Source organism: Hemibagrus wyckioides, linkage group LG18 (assembly GCF_019097595.1).
Source record: "Hemibagrus wyckioides isolate EC202008001 linkage group LG18, SWU_Hwy_1.0, whole genome shotgun sequence".
Taxonomy (NCBI): Eukaryota; Metazoa; Chordata; class Actinopteri; order Siluriformes; family Bagridae; genus Hemibagrus; species Hemibagrus wyckioides.
Genome location: NC_080727.1, coordinates 16,278,372 through 16,303,085, shown reverse-complemented (window position 1 = coordinate 16,303,085; position 24,714 = coordinate 16,278,372). Strand labels below are relative to the sequence as shown.

The following is a 24,714-nucleotide window of genomic DNA, read 5'->3' as shown; positions in this document are numbered from 1 at the left end:
GCGCGCGTGTGTGTGCGCGCGCGCGTCACGTGACTTTTTTTCTTCCTCTCAGGACTCGGAACTGCTTCAGTCCCAATCTGTTCAAAATGCGGTGCAGATTAGTGAACATTTTATCTCACACAATAACGCAGAGTAAACATGACTCATGGCTTACCTAGCCGGAGCGGGCTAAAGACAAGATTAGGTATTTTTTAAGAACCAGTTTTATTTTATTTTATTTATTTTTTTTAGACCAGTTCTCCCCGATGACACATTTATTGGAGCGCCCCGAGTCCTAGTGGAGAAAAGACAAAGGAGAAAAATAGGCTTTCAGAAGCTACGATGGTTTGGGCCTAAAACAAGACAAGAGGTAAAACAAGCAGGAATTTATCATCTGATTCTCCTAAAGTCTGCATTATTTAGCGGAAAACACGCGTGATGTTGGTGTTGTGTGCGTGTGTGATTGTGCTGCCGTTTTTAATTCCGCGATGAAGCCGGAGCGGATTGTTAGCTCGGTTAGCACAGCTAGCTGGAGTTGTTGTTGTTATTATTATTGCTGCAGGTTAGCATTAGCACGATCAACACTTTACCACACCGTTCCTTTTAAAGTGTTTCAATTGGAAACGCGATTAAATTCCATTCAGCTTGGTGTTTTTTCTCTTTATATATAAATACGGTACCTATTTTCTTCTTTATTACTTATTGCAAATTTAGCTTTTCGTTAGTTGTCCTGTTTAGCTCTAACAGATTTCCAGCTCTTCAGCAACACGAACACACACACACCGTTTTTTTATTTTAATCAGGGCTTGTTTTAGTTATCAGATTAATTTTATTTAATCTATTTCTCTCTCTCTCTCTCTCTCTCTCTCTCTCTCACTATTTCACTCACTCACTCTGTCTCTCTCTACCTAGCTATTTATCTAGCTCTATGTATTTCTCTCATCTATCTGTCTGTATCTATCTATCCATCTATCTTACTAACTCTCTCTCTCTCTCTCTCTCTCTCTCTCTCTCTCTCTCTGTCTATGTATTTCTATCTATCTATCTGTCTATCTATCTGTCTATCTCCTCTATGTATTTCTGTATTTCTCTCTCTCTCTCTCTCTCTCTCTCTCTCTCTCTGTGTCTAGCTATATATATAGCTCTGTCTGTCTCTCTCATTCTCTCTCTCTCTCTCTCTCTCTCTCTCTCGTTCTCTCTCTCTCTCTCCCCCTCTCTCCCCAGCCTGTAATATACATTCACAGACCATTTTATTACGAACACCGGTTCATATATCTGTCATGTGTAGGAGTATTTTTTTTTTTTATATATGTATAGTGCAGGTTTGTTATGAAGTTCAGATCAGACTGAATCACTCTGATGATCTGGAATGATCTGCAGGAGAGCCCATCAGGTTCCACTTCTGCCAGACCAGATCCCCACTGGTGGACAGACTCACCTGAACCAGACAGGTGTAGATTGGATAGAGTTTATCTGTCCAGTGTCAGTGAGTCTGTAACATACAGTTGCTTTAATAATAACTTTGTAAACAAGGCCAGTTCACTACGACGCTCTGCTCTGTTGAGGTCAGATATGGAACACTTCCTGCAATGTACAGGATTAAAGGGACGCTTCGGAAAAGGCCCTCAGTCGTACTCTCGGTCTGTACAGTAAAACCTCGACTGAGTGCGCTTCATGGGAACGAGAAAAGAGGAGAGCAGGAAATTGTTTACATGAGGAGAAAAGAAAAGAAAATCCGGTAAAGCAAGGTCTTGCAGGATGATTACAGGAAATATATAGAGTTACTGTATGTTCACATCCACATAATATCATCAACTTCTCTTTAAATAATAAGACTGAAATTTCTTAAAGATCTAATTTCACACATGACGTTAAGATCGTAGAACAATTCAGCCTGTTGAGAACTCATCATGGTCTTGCTGTCTGGATGTGAGTTTTATCAGGGGGAAAAAAAAGTTAATACAGAGGCCTGGCTGGGAAACTAATCCAGTCAGAACAGGGCTTTATACACCGTCACGTCTCAGAGTGTAAACACACATCAGTCTGATTCACGCTGAAAGCTGCTGGAATATTGCCGTGAGCTGTGGAAGCTGTGTATACACCTGAAATACTGTCTATTATTCTGTGATCATAAGAGTGATGATGGAGACCAGAATAGATTCAGAACACATCAGTGAGCTTTTTAATGGGATGTAAGTGTGTCAGGATGTTCAGTGAAATGTTTGTTGGTCTATTTTAAAGACCGTATGTATAAATGACTTGGGTGTAGTTGAGGCTGCTAATACTTCTGAGACTGTTTTGTTTAATAACATGAAAACAGAAATTTTGTCAAATGAAGGAAGTAAACTGTTTCCTGTATCAGTGAATTTCCTCTTTACACCTCAGCTTTATTAAACTACAGGATCACGTAGTCTAATGTGAACGATTTGTAATCAGGTTTCTGTTGTTTTCTCTCGCTCTCGCGCTCACTCTCGCGCTCATGCCTCTTGACCTTTGAGATTAACTTCACAATCTTATCTTGGAATCTATTGCACCATCTACATCCAAACAGCAATTGACCCTCACTTTGACTTTCTGCACTTTTAATATTCCCTCCTCTCTACCCCGGTCAGGGTCATGCAGGATCCGTAGTCTATCCCAGGAACACTGGGCACAGGTCAGCCATTTTATAGTGAACGGAAATAAAGGAAGAATATAGAGTGGAGTAAATGTAATTAACCAGTTTATAAATGTACAAATCAGCAAGTTTTACAGGCCTGTAGTGGCACACATACACCCAGTGAGTGTTTTTCTACTGGAAACGGATGTGTGTTTATTGTGTAAGACCTAGACAGAGCTGCTGACGGTTGTAGAATTGTGTTAAGCGTCCGCTTTCGAGCACAGGACTCTCGTTTTATAAACGCTGTTTCATGTCGTCCGTGCTGTACTTCCTGTTTGACTTCAGTTAACCGTTTCCTCTGCAGCACTGTGGTGGTGAAGAAATAACTCCCTGACAGACGTGCTGGTGTCAACGTTTCTGTCCGGACGCTGATATCACTTCATTCACCTCATAGCTTCTGCCATGTTTGTGCTGGGATGGTGCTTTTGAGCGCGAGACGTTTTTATCCTCACTCGTGTCCTGCTGCTTTAATCCTGAAGAAGCTGATGGAAATGTTGGGAAAGTAGAAATACACAGTGGTGTTGAGCAAGCTGTTCATATCCTGATCCATAACTCCAGCTTTTTCAGACACGTAGAAATCTGGATTTCACTTAACAAAATAAAAACTTGTTCAATGACTTAATCTTACAGAACAGATAAAAAAAAAAATGCTGTAGCAGATAGAGCCATGTGGTGGCGCTGTCGAGTCGAGTGTTTTGTGACTGCTGGTTTGAGAATTTCATCAGGTTTGGAATTCAAAAAATTCCTCAGACGGGAGCGTGAGGACTTTAACCTTTGGTTTTCCTGCTTCGTCTCTGATCGTTTACAAATTTCAGCACTGCAGTCGTGTAAAATGACTCTATTAGCATTTCTTTCATTAATCAAGAGTGTGACGTCTTCAGCATGGTGTTAGATTCTGAGGTCACACTTTAGAGAAAATGTAAACAACCAAACACAAAAAAAAAGCACATCAGACGTGTCTCTAACACGTGAGACGTTGAACTGTTAGTGTAAGATCTGATCTCAGTGAGAAACCTCCATTAAATGATTATAATGGGGACATCAGAGGAATATCCAACTGAAAAGGGGCAAAAATAATCGGATTAAAGTATCCTCTCATCTGTTATAGCTCAGATGGAGAGTCTAGAGAAACTGCACATGCCCGCTTTAATTCCATAATAACAGGACGTTTACTTACAACAAGAAAATGAATTCCTGAGGTTTATAAATCGGCATCCGTTTCTATTTTGTCGTTGAGGAAGATCTGAGCAAGTCGGCTCACCTGGATCTGATTTGCATGTTTGGTAACGTCACCCGACTCGATTTAAAGTGCGGTGAGAACCACAGGGCAGATCATTTGTAAAACAAAACATTCTGCATCGCCTGAGAACTGAGAAGCTGACTGCAGACGTTAAAACACTGACGCCTGATCCTGTAACGTCCTCATTTACTTATAATCAAAGTACACATCATCTCGGAGCCCTACAGAAAACACGAACATTCTCATGTTAATGCGAAAACCATTTATTTGTTTTGGTCTCACATGGAAACTGTGTTTTTGGGGTTACTTAAATTCTGTCGCTTTTTTCAGTGTATGATTTTGATAAACATCTAAGCTGCGAATGTGTGTGTTTATGAATGTGAATCCTGAATACTGCCCAGATCTGCAGGTTGTGTTGTGTTCAGTTGTTATTTTTCAGTGGAAATTCAGTACACTCCACTGGGCCTCGGTGACGTCAGACTCGGCAGGTTATTACACGTTTCCACGGATTGCCTCATCACACATGGCATGATGCAAGTGCTGGTTATATTTGAAGGATTTTACAGCACAGAACAGACGCTGGCCCTTTAAGAAATCTGCCCTAAAGTGGGGGCAGGAGAAGAGTAAGAAAAATGGCTTCTCATTGGCTGAGCTCTTCTCTGAACCTTCACGTCAGCAGGTGGAGCTTCTCGTCTGGCATAAAATAACATGTCCTTATTTAGAGTGAGGCGGGCTGTACCATTTTCTCCTGAGGAGAAACCCGAGTGAAATGTTGACCTGCTTTCGCTGGCTTTAGCGGAGGCTGTTCTGTAAAAGAGGAATGGTTTAAGCCTGTCCGATATTTCCTGGTTAGTGCCTGTGTTCCAGGAGATGCAGAGCCGTTCCCAGAACTCCGTCCTGACAAATGATCTCTCTATCACAAGCATGTTTCTCTCTCAAGCTTTATTGTATTGTCCCTGACCCCCCCCCCCCCCCCTCCTAGAGCAGTGAGAATGGTATCTCTCACTGGCAGCTCGTACCCTCCCTTAGTCTGATTTATCTCCACTGCTAGGAAATATCTCACCATGGTGTGTGAAGTGTGTAAGCTTGTGCACGATAACTGATCGGAATCTAGCAAGAACGCCTTTCTGGTCCTTCTCCTCGTTCTTCTTCCTCCATTTCCAATGTTTCTGTGGTTAAGACCATGGCCTCTCAGTCAGGGTAAGCAGGAGGGAGTGAATGTTGACTTTCAGACGTCTTTCTGCTCGAAAACTTCTGCCTCTGCTGTTGACAGAGTTGTAGACGATCAAATCTTCCGTCTCAAGCGATCAGGTCATTAAAGGGAACATGACGTGATCGCAGGGCTTGAACTTTTTCAGGTAGAGTGAAGCCATTTTCTGTTTTTTGTTCAGTAGAATAATCTGGAGTGATGAGTGATGTATTTCAGTCACATTCAGTACTGGGTGTCAGGTTTCTGAACACAGATCAGGTTTAGGACTGGAGTGAAATACATCTTGTTTACATAATCACTATTTTAATCAAAAACTATTATCCCATTAGATTAGTCATTATTATTTTTGTTAGTAAATCTGCTACTACACTAATTAAAAAATGAAGGGAAACCTACCCATTAAAATATAACACCAGGTCAGTTAGACTTCACGGATATATCTATATGTCCAGTTAGGAAGTGGAAGTGATTGTGAAACAGTTTCACCTGCTTTGGTGTAAATGAAAGTGACAGTAGGTGAACTGGAGAGGCAACAGCCAGATTACCTCCAAAAAAGGGGTATGGTGTTGCAGGTGGGGGTTTTTCTTTCTCTTTATCCTTCCTGACTGGTTTGTCTCTAGTTTTATGTTTTGTTAGGACTCTTGTCACTGCTTGTAGCATGAGGCAGTACCTGTAACCCAATCAGCTTGCTCAGGTAGTCCAGCTCCTCCAGGATGGCACATCCATATATGCCATCTCAAGGAGGTTCGAAGAAGGTTTCAAGAGCACGGAGGCGATACCGGGAGACGGGGTTGGTAGACGAGGAGAGCAGGACTGGGGTCTGCTCAATGTCCGAGCCCTACAAAATGACCTCCAGCAGTCTCCTGGTCTGGTTGTTTCCAACTAAACTGTCAGAAACAGACTCCATCAGGGTGGCATGTGGACTCAGCTTGCTCTAGTGGGACCTGTGGTCACAGTCCAGCACTGTGCAGTTTGACTGGCATTTGACACACTGAACATGTGACAGACGTGAAAGAGTCTGGAGATGCCATGAGGAACATTTTGCTGCCTGTAACATTTTCCTACATGATGTATCCAGTTTGGTGGTGGGTCAGTGATGGGGTGGGGAGGAATATCCTCCATGACGTCCATGTGCTAGCCAATGGTACCCTTATTGCTGTTAGGTACCAGGATGAAATCCTAAGAGCCGTTGTCATTCCTCACTCTGGTGCAGTGGGCCCTGGGGTCCACATGATGCATGATGATGCCGGCCTCATGTGGCTGTAATGCGTAGGCATAGATGGCATTGACTGACCCTCACTTTCCCCAGACCTGAGTCCAACTGAGAACCTCTGGTACGTTATGGATCAGATGTTCTGAAGCTGCTAATTAGCACCACAGTCTGTCAAGGACACTGATGCATTGATCCAGGTCTTGGAGGAGATCCCCCTGGACACTGTCCTTCATCTACCAGGAGCAGGCCCAGACATTGTGTGGAGAGCATACAGGCATACATTGAGTTGTCATGGTGGCAATAAGTAAACTTGGACATTTCAGTCAATAAGATCCAGTGTGTGATTTAACTGTTCCCTTCATTTTTTGAGCAGTGTACTGATGATGATGATGATGATGATGATAATGGTGTTAATAGTAGTTTTTGTCACATGGTCATGTGATCACACTCCCTTCACAGCACAGCATCTAAGCAGCCAAAGAGGCTGTGGAGATGAGAAGAGGCAAGGTTTTACCTCCCGGCCTGGGTGTACAGCGACGTGCCTTTGCTAAAGCATCTGGTTTTTTTTGTGGAGAAAAGCTTCCTGTTTGAATAGGGTTTTAGTCTCTTTTTATCCGTCTTTTTTCATTTTTATTTGACAAAGAGGAAAAGGGAGTATCTATCAGATCATAGCGCATCACAAATAACCTGAACGTTTAGCTCGAGTGCCTTCTGTATGTGTCATAATGATGGAATTTTCCCCTCAGCCTTTCTAATGCTGTGTAAATGACAGAAACTCATCCATTAAAGTGAATTTATCAGGTATATATTAAAGCTAGATCAAATCCGTCAGCTTTCCCGACGTCCACCGCTAACTGGCTTCCAGCTCAGCCGCTGATTTTGATCCGGAGGATAACAGAGCTGAAGCAGCAGGCTTATTGAAACTGGGACGTGAATGAGAGCCTCTTCAGTTTGATTCACTGAACTGTTCATGCGTCGGATGTGCGTCATTACAGACGTTTTTTCAACAGCGTCCACATGTAGCGGAGGCTCCTGAGATTAAATCCACACTGACACCCTGTCCAGTCACCTTTACTTTGATTTCTGTTGTGTTGTGTTTACAGACATGTACAGATATTGGACCGTATACTAGAACGAGATCTCTCTCATAAATCCTCCAGATCAGTCTCTTACTCTACAATAAAACAGGAAATGATCCTTTGAACATATAAATGTGATTGACAGGTGTATAGGTGTCCTGAACTCTCCACCTGTAAGCCCTGCCCCCTTTCCTCCGTCTCCCTTGCTCGTGGCACGCTCTTGCATTGTGTCGCAGTGAACAGAGAATGTTTTAGTTATCAGTTTGAGTGATTGGCTTCCTGACTTCACAGCTGCTAATGTCATCACTCCAACTTGCACCCGAGTCGGAGGAGATACCCGCTATATTTCTGGATAATTAAATCATTTAACAGGGAGAAATCTGTTGTCTGCTAGCCCGCTGTCCGTGTGAGTTGATCCTGATTATTTTCTGTAAAACGCGTCGTGTGTGTATATGGGGCAGGTGTGTATGTGATCTTAGGTTAGGTTTGAGCTAAAAAATGGAAAGGTGAGAAATCCCTGCTTTCCTGCTTCACTTAAAGTCTACATGACTTTGTAAGAAAGCGTGTCAGCAGAACCCGTGGGTATCTAGCTAGCGTCAGGTCAGTGCCCGGTGCTGGTGATACTCGATCTGACCACCGGGATCTCGAGTGACCAGGCCACGCTGCCTCTCGCTTATCATCCCGGCATAAATCTACCAGCGGAGTAATTAACGCTCGCCAAACTATTGTTTTCGGTCCCTGAGTTAAATTTCCCTGAGTGTTAAGTTGCTGTTAGTCACTGAACATACAATTTCCTCCGACCCGCTTAATACAGAGAAATGAGTCTCGCGTTACAGGTACAGCTGATTGTTACAGCAGAGCGTTTTCCAGCGTAGCTCCGTCCATAGCGCAAAGCTTGCTTTTGATTGTCTACAGTTACAGGCTCACATCAAGCAGGGCTTCGTGATAAGAAGTTCTAATAATATAGAATTGTGGAAATTGTGTGAGATAATGATCATCAGAACGTTGGTATTGAATTTGTGCAGAATATTTAAATGAATTCTAATGGTTTTTGTAAGCCGAGTTTTAAGGTTACATGGTTTTTAAATCGGCTGGTGCTCATGACCCACATGGTGCAGATGTTTTTATATGTCCCGGTGTGATATTCTACGTCCGCATGCTCACGATCCTCTCATGGTTTAAATGTGGGCCGAGTTTTTGGAAAGCTGCTTTTTCCTCCTCTTCTCCACGCTTAGTTACTGTGTCTCTGTTGTTAGCAACATGAACCGTGAAGACCGGAATGTGCTCCGTATGAAAGAAAGAGAAAGGAGAAATCAAGAAATCCAGCAGGGAGGAGAGGCCTTTCCCGCCAGTTCCCCCCTCTTTCCTGAACCTTATAAAGTGGTAAGTTTATTCCCTTCTTCTCTTTATTCGCTTTGAGTCGTTGAGTGTGCGAGTTATTTTTTTTATGTTTCGCACGGTTGCTCATGTTTATCATCTTCATCCTGTGAGAGTTATTTCACTCGGAGTGTTTTATGAGGGTTTTATTCTCAGCGTTCCAGTTCGAGTGCGCTGGTGGTTCTGACCTCAGTAGCTGCTGTGAAGCTCGGAAAACTAGAGCTTTGCACCGAGATTGAGTTTCAGCCTTTCTCTAACAGATTCTTCTCCTTTTCCTTGCTCCTCTAAAGCCTCGTACCTGTTGAACTCTCCTTAAATATCCATTCAAGTTCCTGAAGGATACCTGGATTGTCTGATGCTGTGTGATCAGCACAGATGATTTGATCAGACAGGAAAGCGATCAGTCTCAGGTTTGATGTGGAGTTATAGTTTGGAAAAATAATAAGGGAACATTTTTCTCTAAGTCTGTTGTCTAGTGTCCACATGGGCAACATGGTCACTGTTGATCTGCTGCTCTGAGTGTCTGAGGACTGAAAAAAAAAAAATGCAGCTTATATAATCAGTTTCTGTTAATCATCTCTATTCAAGTGTTAGGTTTAAAAGCTTTGCTCTTATTTTATATTTTATTTTTCCCTCTTTTTGTATGTTTGTGTCACTCCAGAGTATTGTCTTATGCTAATAGCACAGAGATTTACGAACACTGTTTATTAGGAAGCACATGACACACATTTTAACAGTTTATAGTGAGATTCAATGCTGTGGAACATCTGAGAGATCCTGTTCTCTCTCTCTCTCTCTCTCTCTCTCTCTCTCTCTCCACTCAAAGAAAACACAGCTTGTCATTGTACAGAGAAAGCAGAAAGCATAACCTCATCTGTCCTGAACACTTTCCCCTGTCTCGTATCAAGGATTTGTACATTTTTTTGGTAAAACCCATTATTACTGTTGGATTTTGGTTCAGTAAAAGATCTCGAGCTTATAGGTGGAGTCACAGGTGATGAAGTCTGATGGCAGCTGAAGGCTGTTGAGCTCGGAGTGAAATTACAGAGCTTTCAGAGAGGCTTGAGTCTGATCTTTACACAGGAGTGTTCTTACTTTACTGACCGGTGGAAATAAATAAGTGCAAGGATGAGGGAGTAACACAGGAGATGAACTGTAAGACCTTCGCAGAGGAGGAAATGTTGCACTGGTGCTTTCCACAAACTCAACACAGCAAAACAGAAATCCCCTTTTTAGTAGTTCAACGCTTTTCAGGTATTTATCAGCGTTCTAGCTGCTGGAAGAAACGCTGTGCAGAACCGTTTGCTGACCCGGATTTCTGCATTACTCATAAAACACCGTCTGATCTTCATCACCAATTAGTCAGCATTACAAACACATCCTGCTGAAAGAAAAGAACAGTTGCACTCTGAATTTGTTTACAGTTTGGGGGTCCAACTTGCTCTTGTATGTTTATTCCTTTGTTTTTCTCAGCCATGTCGCCTATACGAAGCCATGATTCATAGCAATATATTAAAATAATTTCTACGTTTTCTCCACATTTTTGTTGAATATACAAAAACAAAAATATCACTCTTTGCATCTTTAATATGAAAAAAATTAAGAGAAAGAGCTTGTGTGTTTAATTCTCTTTTCATGTGTCTGCGTTGTTGTGGCTTCAGTCCGCTCAGTAATCGTAACGTTGGGTTTATGTAATGGCGGGTCACAAACTGCGAATATCACACCATCGTTCAGTGCTGAATAGGTAAAAAAAAGAACCAAATGATGATAGCAGAAGATCTGCAGAAACCACTAGTACTTACTGAATTCTCTCTTCATGTGTTTGCTGGAAGAAAACCAGGCGGTGAGGTTATTAACAAAGTCTGCTGAGGAAACCACAGCTGTCTGAAAATAAAACTGCACATCTCAAGTTGATATACAACCATCAGCATTTTATTCTGTAGTAAGTGGCAGAAAGACTTTCTCAACAAACCCTCAACCCCAGCTGTGAAGCATGGTGTTGGGAGCATCAGAGATGAACAGGTTACTCACTGAGGGGAATAAATGCAACACTTTATCCAGACATTTCACAGAAGAATATCAGGCTTTGTCCTGGCGCTTGAAGCGTCATCGACAATAGTCGATGCAACAAGACGACAACAAATACACACACCTTTCCCACTCACAAAGAAGAACTTTAGCAAGTCACGTGATCTGATCTTATCTTGGCTTGAAAATATTTCACATAGACTTTGTCGTTTGCAACAGTTTTTCTTGCACCCTACACAAACCACATTCCAGAAGAAATAACAGCATACGGTTTTTTTCTTTCCACAGTCTAGCAAGGAAGACAAACTCTCAAGTCGCATCCAGAGCATGCTAGGAAACTACGACGAGATGAAAGAAACCATTGGTGAACCTCCCATGTCGAAACTCCTGGCCAAAGGATCAAGCTCTTCCTCCTCAGAGGAGAAGTCTCTGTACCCCGAGCAGAGAGGCGGAGTCAGTCAGAATCAGAGCAACAAATGGACTCCGATCGGTTCAACCTCCGGAACCTCTTCCTCATCTTTATCCAAGTCCCAGAACCGATCAGGCTCGTCGAATCAGAGCAGCCACGGCACTAGCCAGCGCAGCGGCACTAACAGCCAGCGGCACGAGCGCGAATTTAGTAGCAAGAAGTCCAGTAAACATGAGCACAAGGGCTCCACGAACTCGAGCGGACACTCGCGCTCGCTAACGGCCGAGCAGCACGGCAAGGAGCGCTACCACTCCAAATCACCAAGAGACCGCGAGGCCAACTGGGACTCGCCATCCAGAGTGCACTCCTCTTCCTCCTCCTCCTCTTCATCGTCCACCTTCCCTAGTGGGCAGCACTCAGGCCAGGCTTTTCCACCCTCGCTCATGTCCAAACCCGGCTCCATGCTGCAGAAGCCCACTGCTTACGTCAGGCCGATGGACGGTCAGGAGACAGCCGAGCCCAAGACCTCCTCGTCCTCCTCCTCTTCTTCCTCGGAATCCTATGGAGGCCAGTCACATGGCAGCAGCGTCGGAGAGATGAAGGCCAACGGCAAAGCGTCGCTCACCAAGCTCAAGATCCCGGCACCGGTAGAGGTGAGAAGTTAATCTAATAATAATAATAATAATAATAATAATAATAATAATAATAATAATAATAATAGGAATTTAATTTCCACACTGTCTCAGAAGAATGTATGGTGAAATATTATCGATATAATGATTTATCACATCACCTGGCCCTGAGACCTAATCTTGTGATGAATATTCCAAGGTTTATTTTTTTACAAGTAAAATTTTTCAAGGGGTTCATTAGACCTGAGACCATCATTCTGATGCTGAAACAAAATCCGGGAATTGTGTGTTCGTGAACCTTTATCATTGATGTTTGTTTTATTTCTGAACTGCGTGATGCTGATCAGCTTTATTTACTTTGGCAGGGAGCTCTTACGGGGGACGTGAGCTGTGTGGATGAGATTTTAAAGGTACATTCAGGAGTTATTATTCATTTTACTTTACTATGTGTTATTGCTCTGAATATTTGGATGTTCATATAAATCTCACACTTTTTTAACCCCCCTCCCTCTTTTACCACCCCTTTCCTTCCCTCCCTTCCTCCCTCTCTCTCTCTCTCTCTCTCTCTCTCTCTCTCTCTTCAGGAAATGACCCAGTCTTGGCCTCCTCCACTCACAGCCATACACACCCCCTGCAAGACTGAGCCTTCAAAGTTTCCTTTCCCGACAAAGGTCAGACTTTATTGCTCAGGTTCCTGCACCGACATTTTACTTTTTTTTTCCCCGCATCATTTACCTCCACTGTTCCTTTACCAATACCTCCATTATACCTCCGCTGTTCCTCCTCTATATCATATCCCAGTGTAGCAGGTTATTTTTAAATGGAGTTGCAGAAATTCTGAGCAAGTTGAGTCACTGTTGAGTCAGAGAGCTGGTACAGTCAGACAGACGGCGTGTAATGAGGTTAACTGGTGGCTGTAATGATGTAGAGGAGCTGGAAGGAGTTGTTTATAATCTGATAATGTGTGTATCGAACACGTCTGTTATTTCTGCCTTTCCTGAGAATCAATGACTCTGTGTGTGTGTATGTTGCAGGATGCCCAGCATACAGGCTTTGGAGGACTCAGTAAGTGTTTTAGAAATAAATGTATTGATTTTAGAGGTGTATCTGTATAATTATTTAATTTAAGCCTTTCATACAGATCACATTCACAGAGAGTCAAGTTTATTTGTTGTATTGACACTGTGGGAACATATCTCCTCATCTCTCTCAGAAAAAAGCATCTCAGGAAAAGGTTCATCTGCTGCGCCGCAGAATAAGGCATGCGATGGAGACCCGTCCAAGTGAGTTCAGAGTTCAGTTTTACTGCATTTTTAAACGAAACTGTTTGAGCGTAAGACGTGTTTTGACCCTGCGGCTGTGTTCCAGCACGCTTCATGACGACCTCAAGCTCAGTAGCAGTGAAGACAGCGATGCAGACCAGGAGGCTGCTAAAAGAAACACCTCAGCTAGGTACTGAACAGACCCGGATGTCATACATGCAACACAGTAGATCTTTCAAACTGGTTATTTATTTAATTCACGAGTCGTTGAGTATCGACCGTGTTCTTTCTGTGTGCACTGGTGATTTTTGGGATTACTAAGAATACTTGGCAAAAGTTTGTTTACTTATTTCTGATGAAGCTATCAAATTCCACTGTGACTCAACAGTCGGACTCGAGAGCTTCGTGCTCTGCCTATCATTTTGGGGGTTTTGTGTGTGGTTTTTTTTTTTTTTTAGTGTTTGTGTATTTATATGTGTAATTTACAGTATACTGACCGGTTTGTGTGCGCACAATGTGTTTTCTTCGCTAATTACAGTAATAATAACAGTGAAGTAGCTGATAGAGAGGACTCCAGTAGTCACAGTGGCTCAGAGAGCAGCTCTGGATCTGAAAGCGAAAGTGAGAGCAGCTCTACAGACAGCGAAGCCAATGAGCCACCACGCGCTGCCTCACCTGAGGTACATACACAGTTTCTCACACACATGTACACACACACTATCAATATAAAGCCTAATGAAGCGAAACAAGATTGTCTAGACCTGCAAGAGACTCTGTTACATGGCCTAGATAAGTGTGATGAAATGAGTCATTGCAGTGTTGTGTAAAATGGCTCCTGGTCAGAGAATCATGATGATGCATTGTTGATTGTTATTAGCAGTTATGTGAATATTGTTAGTTTTTAATATTATTAGCAGTTGTGTGAATAGTAAATCTGGTCTGTTGTTTATTTTAATTGAAATACAATAGCATGAGTTAGTGTACATAGTTATAATATTGCTCCATATTTCTAGATGCTGCTTTGAGCAGTGAATTAAATGAATGTTGAGTTTTTACAGTCCCTGAGATCTGATTTCTAAAAGGATTACCTCTTGATCTGTGTTCCAGCGAGAACAGCCTCCAGCTAATAAGTGGCAGCTGGACAACTGGCTATCCAAAATGGAGGACCGAGAGAGCAGCGCTGCTCGGGGATACAGTGGCACTCAGGGGCCCAAAGAGTCCATCCCTGCGCCGGGTCGGGACCAGCGGGCCACACAGAAAGGTTCAGAGAGCGGACGTGGCCGTCAGAAGTCTCCCGCGCAGAGCGGTGAGGGTGGAGCCAATGCCAGCCAGAGACGCTCAGTGGGCAAAAAGCAGCCCAAAAAGTCAGAGAAGCCCGCTGTGGCGGAGGAGCCGAAGGGCAGCCTGAGGGTGGAGAGCGTGCCCCGAGCCGAGACGCCTCAGCACCGTGCAAGAGCACCAAACAAGGGTCCACGCAAACCCGCTGCGAAGAAAGAGCCCAAGAAAGATGTACGGGCCCCTCCGGAAAAGCGTAGAACCAAGCCTCAGGGCAAGCAGAAGTCACGTGAGTTTGTTGAAACGGAGTCATCATCATCCTCTGATTCGGACGAGGAAGAAGAAGAGAGTGCTCCATCTTCCTCACACACTCCTAAGTATGCCCCCCATGTTTTCTCCCCCATGGAAGAGAAAGATCTTCTCTCTCCGCTCAGCGAGTCTGATGAGAAACAAACGGCTCCCAGGCAGCTGCTCGTCTCTATCGACCTCAACCTGCTGAGCCGCGTGCCAGGTCGAACTTTTAAAGACCCAGAGGTGAAGGTGGAGCGGGACTCGACTAGCGACGGCAAGGAGTTCCAGAAACAGCCAGGGGAGAGTAAAGCCAATAAAGGCAAGAGGAAACATAAGGTGAGTGTGGTGTGAATTGACTGAAACTGCTGGTGTGGATAACAGCCCTAGCTATTTGTTTTTCTACTTTAATGTTTTCTTGTTGTTAGGCTAATGCGATTAAAGCTAGCTATAACTAGCGTACCCGATGACTATTAAAGTAATGCTATTGACTACAGCATATTATGTTTCAGCTGCTGCAGAGCTTTAATATAAACACGTCAACAAATAAGGACAAAGGCTTAGGAAGGCAGTAATGATGGACAGATGTCATGTTAGTAACTGACCAAATGACCAGCAACATCAGTGTCTATTGACTTGAACTGTGAAGACTAAATTTATTAAACTGTTTAGGTTTAATTGAATAACTTGGCTGTAGTTTTTGTTTCTAAATTTAATCTAATGCAAATCCGACTGAGTAAATCGAACGTGTTTTTGCAGAAAGACTATGACTTCAGATTCAGTTTAAATGAACTCTGACTTGTTCTGTCTGTAGAATGATGACAGTCTGAAACCAGAAAGCAAGAAGTCCAGGATGGAAGAGAAGTCATCGCACCATAAACCCAGTAAAGAGTAAGTGATATAACACACCACAGAGCAATCATGACGACAGGAGTAAGAGAGACAGTGCTCCTCATCAACGTCACTGTGTATGAATGTTAATCAATTTATAGTTCAGATTGGAATACCGATGTACAGAAATGTTTAGATTCTGACATGCGGTCTAGTGGGTGTGGCTTTTATTCTTCTAGATTGTACATAAAGTACACAGGTGTAGGTATATGTGTGTGTGAGAGAGAGAACAATGCCACTTGTGTCTGAACATCAATCATAAATCAGGCTTTATTGCGGAGTGTGTGCAGCAGTCGAGACGGGATTAGATTAAGAGAGATTTCTGTAGAAAAACCCTGTTCTCTAGAATTTGGGCACATTTTAAATGTTCTGGCTGTTAACACAAGTAACATGGCATCTGTTGCAGGTCAGCAAAGCGTGTGGTGGATAAGGATAAAGAACCTGTCCCGTCTCCTTCCCTGACCCTTCAGCGCACGCCCAAGTCAGAGCATCAGGGTCGCAAACGCACGGTCAGTCAGTCGTCCAGCTCGCTGCCCATCAACACCAACAGCAAGGACGTCACCAAGAGCAGCTCCAGCTCCAAACACCGCAAGGGCGAGGACAAACAGAGCCGCAGCAGCAAAGACATCAAGGTGTGTGTGTTTTCTTATTTTGTGAGAAAATTAATAAATTATTCAAATAGAAATTTTCAGGTTGATTCCAAATTCATTTACAGAAATTCTATTTGTTCTAGAAATGATTTCCTTTTTTATAAATGTATATAAAAACATGCAATTCATTTCCTCTTCCTCTTTTACCATAGGTAAAAATGAGTCAATAGGTGATTTAATAAACACGTGTGCAGACGTGCATGCTCTGGACGTGAAAACAAACCGCTGTTCTATTTTGTTCCTCTTATTTATCCGGGTGTCATTTTACAGAGACTCAATGCCACTCTCCCTAAAAATAAATGTTTATGTCATGAAGAGGATGTGTTTTTACATAACCGCCACCATGACACCATGCAGCATCTGTTCTACATTCTGACCTCAGGGGGGGGTATTTTTAGAAAGTTTATTCAAAGGATGTGTGTGTGCATTATTAATGCATACTAAACAAATCAAAACAGACCATTTGGGCAGTGTGTGTAATGAGTTATGAGATTTCCGTCACAGAGAGAGCTGGTGTTTCACATGACATCAGGGAGAAAACATATAGAGCATCAGAACACAGCACATTGTATGGGTTTTGTATTTAATTTGCTGACCACTTTTGAAGTTTATGTGAATAATAAAATGGTGACAAACAATTTGAATAAAATGTTAATTTTTATGTGATGTAATATAGTGTCTCAACAAGCTTTAGTTGCTAAAGCTAATGCGATCGCTTGTACACAGAACTCGGAAAATTCCGACTCGGACAGTTATTCACTCGGAATTCCAAGTCAGTAACTCGGGCACCATCTAGTACATAATTCTGACATGAACAATCCTGACAGCAGCATGGCGGCGCTCACACACAGCCCACAGTCAACGGATTTCTCGTTAAGTTTTTTTGTTCTTGATTCTCAGTGTTATGATGTGTAGCCACTATGATGTTTCACAGTAAGACCCTCTGAACGGAGAATTATAATAAACACAAATGAACAAGTGGAGCTGCACTACACATCATCCCTCTTCAGTTTTTCCAAGTCAAAGCACTGGAACGCTTTCAGATGGAAACTTAACTTTCTGAGTACCCCTGATTTCAGGCTTGGTGAGATTATGCACAAAGACGCAAGCGTTCTGTAGATGGGTGTATTTTACAGTGGCTTTGAAAATGGCTCAGCCAATCAGATTTTAGCATTTTATCATGTTTTTATTTTCCAGGTTCATTTTTCCACTTTTCCAGACATGCTCTTATGAAGGTTTTTTTTTTTATAAATGACTGAAGAGAAGGATGATGATCGTGGTGATGATGGTGGTGATGAATAATCTTACATGTTTCTTTCTCCCCTGCAGGATAAAAGCTCTAAATCTGAGAATCAGCTGGCTGTACCTCCTCTCTCCTCCGACAGTTCCAAGAGGTCCAAGCTGCACTTTGAGGACCGGTAATACAGACCTGTCCACTCTCTAAGTTTCACGTGACTTTGTTTCTGTTTGTTTTGTGGGGTTTTTTTGGGTATTACACCTTACTGTATTTCACCTCCGAATTTAAAAAAAAATTACTTATACAATCATATATTACGTTATACACTTATCAGGCATAACATTATGACCACCTGCCTAATATTGTGTTGTTCCCCCTTTTGCTGCCAAAAGACACCTTTCTATCAGAACCAGCATTAACTTCTTCAGCAGTTTGAGCAACAGTAGCTCGTCTGTTGGATCGGTTCACACGGGCCAGCCTTCGCTCCCCACGTGCAGCAGTGAGCCTTGGCAGCCCACAGCCCTGTCGCTGGGTACTTCCTTGGACCACTTTTGTTAGATACTGACCACTGCAGACCGGGAACACCCCACAAGAGCTGCGCAGTTTTGGATATGCTCTGATCCAGTCGTCTAGCCATTACAATTTGGTCCTTGTCAAACTTGCTTAAATCCTTACGCTTGCCCATTTTTCCTGCTTCTAACACATCAGCTTTGAGGACAAAATGTTCACTTGCTGCCTAATATATCCCACCCACTAACAGGTGCCATGTTGAGGAGCTAATCAGTGTTATTCACTTCACCTCTCACTGCTCATAATGTTATGCCTGATCGGTGTATAATGTGAGAAAAAGCTAGAAATCCAGGAACTGACAAGATGTCATGTAGGAACCACTTGTTAAAGATGTAGATTAATTGTTGTCAAAGAGAATGGGATTAATGTCTAATGGTGTCTGATCTCACAGCTCAGACTCGAGGTATAGGAATCGAACCCTGACATGATGGCATGTTGGTCACGTCACAACTTTGTTTGTTGTGTTTAGGGTTCATTCAGCTGACCATTACCTCCAAGAAGCTAAGAAGCTGAAACACAACGCAGACGCTCTGGTAAGAAGGAGTTTATTCCTGTACAGTATTATTCAACAGATAGAAGAGACAGCTTTCTTCTCTGAGCTCGTCTAATATTCATGAAGTCAGGAACAAAACACTTCAGCTCAAGCTGGTAAAGGAAAAAGGGAAATCGGATGTTCTGTAACGAAGTGTTTTGTTCCTCTTATACCACAGAGATTTGTCCAGGATACAAATTAAAATTTTAATCGATTAAGAGCAACCCATCGTACGTTTCTGTTTATATTAACCTTGCACGGAACAATTTGGAACTTGTTCTCAAACACATTACAGCAGCTGTAAACAGCTGTTTCTGTCTCTGTGTTAATATTGTATATGAATTGTCATTTTTCCAGGAAACTGTAGTTAGAAAGCAGCTGCTGATTTCTGACCTAATTCTGCGTTTTCCTCTTTCCTAAAGATGGACAGATTTGAAAAAGCGGTGTATTACCTGGACGCAGTGGTGTCCTTTATCGAGTGTGGAAATGCGCTGGAGAAAAGTGCACAGGAAGCCAAGTCCCCTTTCCCCATGTATGCTGAAACTGTGGAACTCATTAAGTACGTATTCCAGACCTGCACTTCTCATTGGTTCTTGTGTCTGTGTTTGCGCGTGTTTTTGTCTGCGTCTGTCTTCCTGCCTGTGTGTGTGTGCGCGCATGCATGTGTTTTGCTTGCATGCTCACGTTTTCTTTTGCTTGCAGTTTTATCTGCAGCCTCTAGGTGTCCTCATTACACCACATCACTTGTCTTAATATTTGCAGTCCAGTGTGATGTTATTCAGCTTGTTGTGGTGTTTAATTTCTCATCTGATTGTGTGGCTTCGATTTGTAGGTACACTATGAAATTAAAGAGCTATATGGCACCAGACGCTACCTCAGCAGACAAAAGGCTGGCAGTGTTGTGGTATGTGATCTATACGTGTTGTGATGTCCTCATATTGCAGGTTTTACCTTTGTAGATATAAAGGAGCCTGGGAATTATATCTTTTAAATATTATTTATCCCTGATGTACAGTTTAGCTTTATTCATGGTTTTATTCAAGCTTTATAATTGTTTCAATTAATAGAATATCTTCTTAAACAAGGCAACCTCTCTCTCTCTCTCTCTCTCTCTCTCTCTCTAGTTTGAGATGTCAGTCTCTCCTCTACCTGAGGCTGTTTAAATTGAGGAAGGAAAGTGCTCTGAAGTACTCAAAGACACTCACTGAACATTTGAAGGTACTTTTTTTTTTTTTTTTCAGCGTTGCTCTGAACACAGCCGCAGGATGACCATTCAGCTCATTATCAGATTATTTACCTTCATCAGCTTGCCTTTTAACTGACCGCAGCGCTTCTGGGATGTTAGTCATGTACGCTCGTTTTGAATCCTTTTAAAGTGACTGTGATTGAGCATGTATTTTATTTTTCTTTTTTATTTCAGAATTCATTGAGTAACACTCAGGCACCGTCTCCTGGGATGGGAAAGTAAGACCTTATTTTAATTATTTTTATTTAATTTCCATAACTTGCAGATTCGTCACGGTTTCCCTCTGATAAGTTCTGAACGAATCTTCATTTCAAACCTTTTTATTTCTTAATAACTCTGATTTAATAACAGATTTTTCTATTAGTTTTGTAAAGGGTTACATTTCTTTTCTCTAGTGGTAGTATCTCCACTGCTCCACTGGTTTTAAGTTGCACTCATTTACTGCTCACATTACCAGTCACGTGTGTGTGTGTGTGTGTGTGTGTGTAAAGCTGTAGATCCAAATGATTCTGAAAGTTCTCCCAATCTCAAAATCCCCTGATTAACAGACACCGATGCTACGTTATTGGATCATCATCAATCATCCAATCAACCGCTCTCTAAAACTCTATATGCCCTGCCCCCCAGAAGTGTGTCTTGCTCTACAGTAACAGTTCGTTAGCAGTAAATATGGTTCATCTGTGTGTTTTTGTGAGAATCTTCACACACACATTTCATTCTTTCAAGTCATTGCTCAGTTTGTGATGAATAAAAGTCGTAGTGAAGTTTGTATGAGGTGGCGGTTATGTGAGAGGTGATTATCAGTGGTGTTCTACCAACATGGAGATCTTCACAGCTGGAAGATGTTTCCTGCTCAGACCCGAAGAGGGTTCCGTCTTTATACAGCATCAGGATTCTCCTTCAGTACGAGTCAGCAAAGGCTTTCGTTAATTTCTTCACTGTTCTCGGTGTTTAACTAGCTCACTGTGAGGTTTGTTTAGATTAGCCGGAGGTGTGGCTTGTTTCGAATGCTATTAGCTGTTGTGTAAATCGTTCAAGTGCTTTAACAAGACACCATATCCTGTTTCAGAAATAAATGTCAATATACTGAATCGTATCTCAGCTGTCTCCATTGACCATGTCTGAAATGTCAGCCTTCTGACCGCTTCCTTTTCCTGTCCCCCCCAGTAAAGCGGTCGGAATGCCATCCCCAGTGTCGCCTAAAGTGTCTCCTGGCAGTGCGGGCAGTTACTCCTCCAGCAGCTCCTCGAGCCAGAGCGGCAGCTCCTCTGTCACTATCCCACAGCGCATACACCAGATGGCTGCCAGCTACGTGCAGGTCACCTCCAACTTCTTGTTCGCCACGGAGGTGTGGGAGCAGGCCGAGCAACTGGCCCGGGAGCAAAGAGGTACGAAGAGGGATTCTAGCTTAATTTACAATTTATCAAAAATAGAAACCAGTATTTATAGACAATACAATACTTTTTTCTCTATTTTTAAAGTATTGCTCACTCTCTACTTGGAGAGTCACACCCATAATAATTATAGCTCATGTGCTGATCTCTCTCTCTCTCTCTCTCTCTCTCTCTCTCTCTCAGAGTTCTTCAGTGAGCTGGATAAAGCAATGGGCCCGCTGATCTTCAACACCAGCAGCATGACTGAACTGGTCCACTACACACGGCAAGGTCTCCACTGGCTACGGCTCGACGCCAAGCTCGTTTCATAACACTCTCCCTCGTCTCCTTCCTTCTTTCCTCTCCTCTCTTTCTTGCCTTACTCACATTTATTTAATCTGCCTCAGACATATCTGTGACACTGTGTCCATTTTCAACACCAGCTTGCCAAAAAAATCCTCCCCACACACACAACCGCCAACTGAGCAAAACAACACTGAGTGCTACGGCTAGCCCCGCCCCTCTCCGCTACCCGTTCATGGCGAAGGTGACCAAACACCGTGCACGTCTTCATCAGCGGAGCGTCGTCAGGCTCAGCGTCTCGTCACGCTGAAACACAAATCAACAAAAGCCATCTTTGTTTTGTTTTTGTTTGCTTTTGTTTAAAATCTTGACAGCTGTGAACAACACTTTTATGGAATCTCTCCTACTAGGTTTTCTTTTTCTTTCTTTTTTTTAAACCAGCGTACCTCCCTTTAACCAAAGGTGCTTTAAATACTAAGGGTTTGTCCTTCTCTCTTTTTGTGCCTTGTATATGATATACAGGAACATGTTTGTGCACACGGGCTGCTCGTGGAACCGGGTTCAATAGTCAGACAGGAAGTGTGTGACATGGGGCAAGGCTGCGGAATGCTAATGACTTAATCCTTAAAGCCAGCATTCCATTCAGTGCCCAGAAACGGGCGTGGTCGAGCCGGATCGCAGAGAGAAATATCATAACATGCACAAAATATCATCCGTATACACAGACGCTCGAGCGTGACGATTCAGAGCACCTCAGCGATGACCAAAAGGACCTGAAGCATCATCAGATCAATTCCCAGATTTCCCCCTCAGGCCACTCCTCCTCTGTCTTTTTCCCATTTTGTTCCACTTTCACTTGTACATGGACCTTTTTTTTTCTGAATTGTGACAGAGACATTTTTTTCTACTCGCTTTTAGATTTCTAGAAGAGTCTCTTTATCCACATCATTCCTCTTCCTAAGCACATGAATATTTTATTACTGCCGCTTCAATGCTCCACCCAGTGTGCGTGTGTGTATATTTTATATATATATATATATATATATATATATATATATATATATATATATATATATATATATATATATATATATATATATATATATAATATTTTATTTAGATACAGAAATTTGTCTCGAATTGACATTTTCACACACGGAATAGTGAATAATGCTCTTCTTATTATTATTCTTCTTCACCTTAAATACAGGGTTGTATTATGGGATGTTTATGAAATTGCCATATTTAAGTATTTAATATCAGTCTTGGGATTTTTCCTTTATAGCATCATAGTCGATTGTCTATTATAACAAATCATTTAACAGGAAGGAGGCTCATATGGAATATATTTATTACACATGTACTTTATATTTATAGTTTCTACATACAGAACAGTACACAGTTTATCGCATATTAAGTCGTTCTGGCCAGGAAAACCGAAGCATAAAGGTGTATTTTTCCGTACGGTTTTGTCCGTGCTGCAGTGCGTGTAAGCTAGAAGTGTTTTATCTGAAAAGGTACCAGAGACGATTTGCATCCTGTCAGTCTGCAGCGTATTAAATGCTGGAAATTTACCATCTTTTGCACTAGAAATAATGTTTTTTGTTTTTGTTTTGTTTTTTTTGTTTTTTAATCCGTCGGCTCCCTGTTTTCTCTGTAGGGACAAACTGTTATTTCTTCTCGCGCTCGTTCAGAGATGAGAAGAAATCTGTCTATGCAGATGTTTTTTACACACTTCTCTCAGCGAACTCTGCAGTAGTTCAGCAATCGCACCATCTGTGTGTTCTCAAAGTATTAAACGTCAGCGTCAAAGCGAGACTTGAGCTACTTCCTTCTATATACTCACACAAACAGATATACTGTAGACGTCTAGACGGTGGGTTTAAGGGGGCGACGCACCCAAAGATATATTCTGCATTTTGCCTTCGTTCAGTTCGGGCGTGAATTCCTCAGCTTTCTGATACGGAGAAATCTCGCTTACATGGGTTTCAGAGTTAAATTTGCCAAAACGACGTTAGAAATATTATTATTATTATTATTATTATTAATATTATTGGTTCAGTAACCAACAAAGTGTGCTTTTTTTTTCCTGGCTTGGAAAGGAATGTAGCATTTTTTTAATTTTTTTTTTATTATTATTTTAAGGGTTTCCGAATATTATAGAGGAGTCGAATGCAGACGAGAGACCAAGAACATGGTGTGGAATTTTTTTTAATAACTGTTTTATACATTGGGTTTGAATGAAATCACAGACGGTAAACGAGTCTAACGATCATGAACAGGGTTTACTCGTTTGCATATGTAACTTGTGCACTACGTTGATTAGAAGCTCCGAGTTGAGCAGAACTTGAGCTGATTCACTGCTGTGGCTGATTTTTGTTTTTTTTTTCCCCCCTCTCCTGATGTTTCCTTTATTTTTAAGCAATTCTTTTTTTTAAAAAATCCAATAATAATTCACATGTAACTATAAACCAGGGTAAAACTTTTTTCTGACATCTGCTACAAAATGAAAACACTTGCATGTTTGTATTTAATTGCTAATCTGTATAAATTGTACATACGGCGTCTCTTTTAGGGTAAATTTTTATGGCAGTTTAACATTTGTATGAAATTGTAAATAGAATGTTAATATTAGACTCATTACTGAACTTCTTCCTCTTTTATTGACACTGTACATCATGATTCCCTGTCACATCCAGACCGTGTTTTTGTTTGTTTTTTAAATCTTAACTCGTTTGTTTGTTTGTTTTATTTAGTTTTTAACGGAACTCCGTAGTTTCCTCATGGAGATTCTTAGGCTCGGGCTGTTTTCTGTGATGCTGATTATCGTGGTTGAGTTTTTTTTTTAATCCTGTCCAAACGAGATGTTGAAGTGAAACCTGTAGGACGGCTGTAGCTCGTGTGGTCTTGTCCAGATGTTTCCAGGCGTTTGTGTACGTTCAGCTCTTCTGTGTTTTCATGTTGTGCTCATTTTATAGGATTTACAAAAAGTGCAAATTATTCCTGCAAAACTTCCACGGTTGGTTCAAACCCCAAATCGGTTTAAAGTATTGTAGAGTTTGATCAGAGAAATTTACATATTATATAATGGATGCAATATGATTTTAGGATTTAAAGGTACTCTCACAAGCCTCGATTATCATCAAACTTGTAATTTAAAAAAAACATTTTTTTTGTGAAGTGAGTATTACTGGATACTAATGGGTTTTCTGAGTCTTTGTATTTCGCTGTATTGAGAATAAAATATATATGATTATTGAA

General features: G+C 41.9%; 1 protein-coding gene across 3 annotated transcripts; it reads left to right on the top strand.

The window, feature by feature from the left end:
- The first annotated feature begins 47 nt into the window (after positions 1–47).
- Positions 48–24,714, top strand: aff4 (AF4/FMR2 family, member 4). Of its 3 annotated transcripts, none has more exons than XM_058415166.1 (20): positions 48–349; positions 8,637–8,763; positions 11,074–11,847; positions 12,192–12,236; positions 12,411–12,497; positions 12,861–12,891; positions 13,040–13,109; positions 13,195–13,278; positions 13,627–13,768; positions 14,196–14,990; positions 15,466–15,542; positions 15,949–16,174; positions 17,522–17,610; positions 18,469–18,532; positions 18,954–19,090; positions 19,364–19,435; positions 19,656–19,749; positions 19,952–19,995; positions 20,945–21,165; positions 21,355–24,714. In XM_058415166.1, exons 2-20 carry the CDS (start codon positions 8,641–8,643, stop codon positions 21,480–21,482), a joined length of 3,303 nt encoding a protein of 1,100 aa, XP_058271149.1. In that variant the 5' UTR covers positions 48–349; positions 8,637–8,640; the 3' UTR covers positions 21,483–24,714. The 3 variants fall into 3 exon arrangements, with proteins under 3 accessions (XP_058271149.1, XP_058271148.1, XP_058271150.1); XM_058415165.1 differs by lacking the exon at positions 48–349 and adding an exon at positions 4,912–5,078; XM_058415167.1 differs by lacking the exon at positions 48–349 and adding an exon at positions 5,085–5,236.